General features: G+C 46.7%; 1 protein-coding gene across 1 annotated transcript in view; it reads right to left on the bottom strand.

Moving 5' to 3' along the window:
- Nucleotides 1-133: 133 nt before the first annotated feature.
- Nucleotides 134-6,068, bottom strand: part of CHUK (component of inhibitor of nuclear factor kappa B kinase complex) — a 31,848-nt gene continuing 25,913 nt past the window's right edge. The window contains exons 19-21 of the mRNA XM_038181306.2: nt 4,075-4,211; nt 2,512-2,611; nt 134-438 (exon numbers count right to left, since the gene is read on the bottom strand). Of these exons, the coding sequence (XP_038037234.1) occupies nt 412-438; nt 2,512-2,611; nt 4,075-4,211 (264 nt within the window). The 3' untranslated portion in view covers nt 134-411. The remainder of the gene's footprint in view (nt 439-2,511; nt 2,612-4,074; nt 4,212-6,068) is intronic.

Here is a 6,068-nt window from a genome sequence, read left to right as displayed (position 1 = left end):
CGCCACGCCCCGCACGCAGGCTCCGCCTCCCCCTTCCCCCCCTTCCAGCGGCGGACGAGGCGCCCGCTGATGGCGTCACGGCGCGGGGCCGCTGCCCGGTTGCCCGAGCAGAGCGGCAGGACGGCTGCAGGGAGCCTGGGGGCAGCGTTTATTTACAATCAGCTCGGGTTAAAAACACGCGGCGCCCCCGCGCGAGCCGCTCCAGCCCGTCCCCTCAGCGCGGAGCCCGGCAGCGGCGGCTGCTCCCTCGGTGCGGCGCCGCCCAGCTCCGTGTGGTAACGGCCGCCGTGTGTCCGTTGCAGCCGTTGGCACCGGCTCGGCTGCGGTTCCAAAAGGCGAGGCGAGGGGGCTGCTGTGCCCCTCCGTAGCCCGGCAGCCTCTCTGCAGGCAGCAGCACGGCGGGGCCCAGCGCTACTTCAGCCAACTCCAGTCAAACCCCTGCAAGAAGAAGCAAGGAAAGGGCTGGTGAAGGAAGCAGCTGCTCCATGCCTGCGGGCAAGGCGGTGACCGAAGGGTTCCTCACAATTTCACTGCTTGGTTTGCCTCCTGGGCAAAAGTCCCTGTCCTCATTACAGCACTCGGGCACATCACAGGCTGTACTGTGAAGTCACTTTGGAAATTATAGTCTGTGAAAACATGATTTTGGAAATTACAGTGTGTGTCTGAACAGAACCTAGTGCTGCTGGTCCTAGTGACTGTACAGATACTGCAAGAACACAAAAGAAAAAAAAAAAAAACAACTAAAGGCTCCAAGTTGTACTTCTGTAAGAATATAGAAAATAACCTTATAGCTATTCTTTTTTTCCTCTGTGTTTTTCCAAGTGAATTGAAGAGGACGAATTTCATGCTCTGCTGCTTTTCTGTTGCCTAACTTCTGTTTCATGATGCAAGGAAAGCAGGAAAGAAACCAATCATAAACAATCTTCAATGGACTGTGCACTTAGTCACGTGGTCTAAACTTTTGGGCAGACCTGTACAGTACCAGGAGTTTGACTTTATGATCCTTATGGGTCCCTTCCAATTCGTGATATTCTATGATTCCATGATTCTATGCATAAACAATCCATATGCTCATCTGCAGAGCATGATGGCACCACAAGCAAACAATCTTTCTGGGTTAAAATATACCAGAGATAGATGCTGCACCTTGGAATGAGAGGCTGGAGAGGACAGAGATCAACAGATAAGTAGGCACTCACAGGTCTGCTTTCTCCTCTCCAGCAACAGCAAGGAAACTCAGCAGGAAAGATTGTATTACAGAATTGATACCAACCCTGTCAGGGCTGAACAGAGTATTCAACGACCAATAGCTATGTATAATTAAGGCTGTTTTCTTGCTAATATAACTACTTTCCATTATTCAGTGGCTAATTTCATCCCTCATGCATAATTGCTCAATGCCTTGGTATTACGAAGTTGTCTGCACCTCCTACTAATGAGTTTTCACTTGCTGATGAATTTTCATTTCACTGAACTCATCCTGAATAACTAAGTAACTCCAACAAACTCACTTCGCTGTTTACTATGTTTCATAGACATTTTAATGTTCTGCTGTTTATGAATTAAAATGTTTACAAGAGCTCCATTTCGAACATCTTCATTTCTCCAACCCTCTGTTCCTTGCTATTTTGGCAGTTACAAGTGGTAAACAGCTTTAACTTTTTATCCCATGAGAACAGATGTTAGCCCTAAGGAGACACTATAAGAAGCTTTTTGAAAACCCAAGGTATAGCATGCCAGCAGATCTTACTTCTCCACAGATCAGTGACTTCCTTAGAAGACTGCAATAAATCTGTGAGACAATCTCACGCTGACAGAAGCTGTATTGACACTTCTCCTTGATAAAAAGGTTGATATACATGCCTAATTGTTCTTTTCTCATTGTGTTTATATAGGTGTTTCTATGATACAGCCTCCAAAAACAGGTAAGAACTTTTTCTAGAAACCTGGTGTTCTGTGGTGCTCTTCATCCTCCCAGTAACTGAGCTCTTTTAAGCAGTAACTTACCAGCCTTCACCAGTAGTTCAGGAACAGTTTCAGATCACATCAACACTTCTGGGTGATCTTTATCTACTTTTTTCATGTCTTGGTATTTCAAGCACAGACTAATACAAAAAGCCTTCCTAGGACTCTCTAAGCCCTGCTTCTGCCACAAGGAGAGCTTCATTTGATAATCAGAAAAGGGCTCTCAGAATTGGAAAGCCCTGCCCACTCCAGTGAAGGGATGTGAACCACAACAGTCTTGTTGAAAATGAAACCAATATTCTGATCAAACTCTGCCCGCCGGAGAGTCTCACTCTGTGCAGTCTAGCCAGCTGACACTGTTCCAAGTACTACTTTCCATAAGGACCAGCATGTTAGCAGAGTCCAGGGGAGTGAAAGACATCATGTGGCAGCCACAGCAATTTGCATAATTATAAATTACCCTATTTAAGGAGGAGTTATCCACACCCCAAGAGGATCTTGTGGCTTTTAAAAATCAGGTCCTCAGAAATACACCGACAGACTTACCATCATGCTGTTACTCTGCTCTTGTCTTGCCTCCTGCAAAATACTGCTGAAGCGGTCGAGATAATTCAGATTCTCTTCTATCACATCAATAAAATCTTCCCTGTAGGGAAAGCACAAGAGGACAGATTTAAAAGACAATTAAAACTGATGTCAGTAGGCCCTGCACTGAAGAAAACAAAAAACAAACGAACAAAAACGACACAAGAACTAATTGTTCTCTGCAATTGTAGGAGCTGCCTTGTAGTGCACAAAACGTGCCTTGAGGTGGCATTGTGCAGATCCTGACCCTGGATTTGCTCTTCAGAGGCAGTACACAAACCACACTGAAATCCAACCTTAACAGAACCTGGGAAGCAAACTGAGTACAAAGGGACTGGAATTAAATCTCTCAACTCTTTGTACAGTGCCTCACAGTAAAGCCATAGTTCAAAGAGGAGCTTTGCCGGAGATCACCCACTAAAGGGTGATCAATGCACATCCCTTGGAGGTGGAATTTACTCTGCAGCAGTAGACAGAAAAGACAAAGTAGCAAAAGTTGCTCAAGTTTCAAAAAACTGACTTCCAGCAACAGCCTTCTTAGAAAACGTGTACCTTCAGAACCTAAATATTTCCCTGACAACCCAAAACCAAAGAGATGGCCAAATGGTTTGATAAATTAAATGCTTGCGTTTATAACCCCTGCCCTGGTCAACAAAATCATCATGCCTGCAGATCGAGTGCTGAGCAGTCTTTGAGGAGTGTCTTCTTTTTGTTAGGCTGACTGGAAGTAAAACTATTACTGAATTCAGAAGAGCGGGAAAAAAAAAAAAAAGACATAATCCAAACCCCTCAGCTCCTGACAACTCTCCTACTTCAGCTAGGACTAGCTGATAGACCTTAATAATGAAAGTTACCCAACCACAAGACTAAGTAATCTGACATGAAATAAATTAATTGTACAGTGCTAGCTGATGGAGATTCCAAGCTCTAGCTGAGAGTAGTTTGTAGAACTTGCACAGGACCAGAGTGTGGAAGTCTGTGAATAAAGTTAACCTAACTTCTGATTTTTATAGCATTAGTAACTTACTATTACTAGGTATTGAAAGTTTTTTGAGAAGGATTAAAAAAACAGATATTGAACCAGATGGACTGCTTACTAATAACCCCAGCTTCAGACATCCATTCATACAATTAAGACTTTTTAAAATTACTGAAGCTGTCTGTAACAAGCACTAAATATAATCTGATTTATCTAGGACTTCTACCAGAACTTGGATATGAAAAGAAACCGGCCAAAGTCTAATTTTGCTGTGGTCCTCTGGGCCACTATTGTGGTGTAGCTGGAAGGAAGTTATTTAAAAATACCAGTCAGGAACTGAAAAACATTGCCTTCAGTGGCCATACAGTATGCCATAACACTCCTTGCCTGTTATCCAAAAACCACCACATGGGAAGCAAAGACATGTCGAAAGGATGGCCCCCCGAACACTTCAGTAGCAGAAGACAGGATTTCAGAGTGTACGCACAAACAATAGTTACACTGGCTCTTTCTCTGCAGCAGCATCCTTTCCCCATAGTTCTTACCCATCTTCGGGAGTTGCCATAGATGATAGAGGGTGAGGTACATGTTCCGAGGAGCTCTGGGGGAGCCAGGTGGCTGCAGAAGTTGAGGCTGCCCCTTCCAGGCTGGAGCTTACCAGTGATCGAGAAGAGCTCTGAGTCTAGGAAAAAAAAAATTGATTTGCTGTAATAGACAAAATGAAGAATTTAGTCAGGCTTACTTTGTATGCAAGGCTTGTGATTTAGGCCCCATGAAATCCATTTGTTATACATACAATCTGAGCAAAGTCTACAGCTAGCAATTCAGCTGACAGAACCCTCAGTAAATTTGCAGACAACACCCAACTGGGGAGAAGAGTCAGTCTGCCAGAGAGAAGGAAAGCCCTGCAGAGGGACCTGGACAGGATGGGTCAACGGGCAAAGGCCAAGGGGATGATGTTCAACATGGCTAAATGCTGGGTCCTGCACTTTGGTCACAACAACCCCATGCAACACTACAGGCTTGGGGCAGGGTGGCTGGAAAGCTGTGCAGAGGAAAAGGACCTGAGGGTGTTGGTCGATGCTCGCCTGAACGTGTGCCAGCAGTGTGCCCAGGTGGCCAAGAAGGCCAACAGCATCCTGGCTTGTGTCAGGAATAGTGCAGCCAGCAGGACCAGGAAGGTGATCGTCCTCCTGTACTCTGCTCTGGTGAGGCAGCACCTCGAGTGCTGTGTTCAGCTTTGGGCCCCTCATTACAAGGACATTGAGGCCCTGGAGCATGTCCAGAGAAGGGCTACAAAGCTGGTGAAGGGCCTGGTCCACAAGTCCTGTGAGGAGCGGCTGAGGGCACTGGGGGTGTTTGGTCTGGAGAAGAGGAGGCTCAGGGGAGACCTCATTGCTCTCTCCAGGTACCTGAAAGAGAGGTGTGGGGAGCTGGGGGTTGGCCTCTTCTCAAAGATAACTAGTGACAGGACTAGAGGGAATGGCCTCAAGTTTCACCAGGGGAGGTTCAGGTTGGGAATTAGGAGACATTTCTTAGAGAGAGGGATTAGGCATTGGAATGGGTTTCTCAGGGAGGTGGTGGAGTCACTGTCCCTTGGGGGTCCCAAGGAAAGGCTGGATGTGGTATTTAGGGACATGGTTTAATGGGTGATAGCAGTGGTAGGGGGATGGTCTTGGACATCTTTTGATGATCTTGGACATCTTTTCCAACTTTAATGATTCTACGATGGTTCTGCAAATAGCTGGTGCCAACTGCACATAAGTCACCTGTGCTATGCATGGCATGTATTTTACAATGAGGAATTTGGAGGAGGTGTCTATTGGGTTTACATGACAAGGTTTGGGTAGTGAGGTGGGGGTGCAGGGGTGGGCAGGAGCTGTCCTGTGTTAGAGAAGAGCCAGCTCCAAAAGAGACCTGCTGTGGGCCAGAGTTGAGCCAGTGAGCAATGCTGGTTGAGTCTCTGAAAGGGCACATTGAAGAAAGGATAAAAAATGCTGCACAGCAGCTGGAGAAAGTGAGTAAGAAAATATGAGGGCAGTAACTGTGCAGACACCAAGATCAGTGAAGGAGGGCAGGAGGTGCTCCAGGTACCACACAGAAGTTCCCCTGCAGCCTGTGGACAGAACCATTGTGATGCTGTCTGTCCCACTGCATCCCATGGAAGAACCCATGCTGGAGCAGGTGGACGTGCCTAGAAGGAAGATGCAGCTTGTGGAGAAGAACCCATCCTGGAGCAGGTTTGTGGAAGCAGATGCGACCTGTGGGGGACCTATGCTGGAGCAGTCCTTTCCTGAAGGACTCCATCCCATCCAAAGGAGCAGCTTGGGAAGGAATGCATCCCATAGGAGGTACCCTGCACTGCAGCAGGGGAAGAGCATGAGGAAGAAGGAACATCAGAGATGAAGCATTATGGACTGACTGCAACTCCCATTCCCCATCACTTGTGCTGCCCAGGGCAGGAACAGGCAGAAGAACAGAGACTGAAGTTGAGTGTGGAAAGAAAGGGAGTGTGAGCAAAAGTGTTTTTTTTTTTTTT

This window comes from Anas platyrhynchos, chromosome 6, assembly GCF_047663525.1.
Source record: "Anas platyrhynchos isolate ZD024472 breed Pekin duck chromosome 6, IASCAAS_PekinDuck_T2T, whole genome shotgun sequence".
Lineage (NCBI taxonomy): Eukaryota > Metazoa > Chordata > Aves > Anseriformes > Anatidae > Anas > Anas platyrhynchos.
The sequence above is the reverse complement of the archived record's forward strand: the minus strand, read 5'-3'. Positions and strand labels throughout refer to the sequence as shown.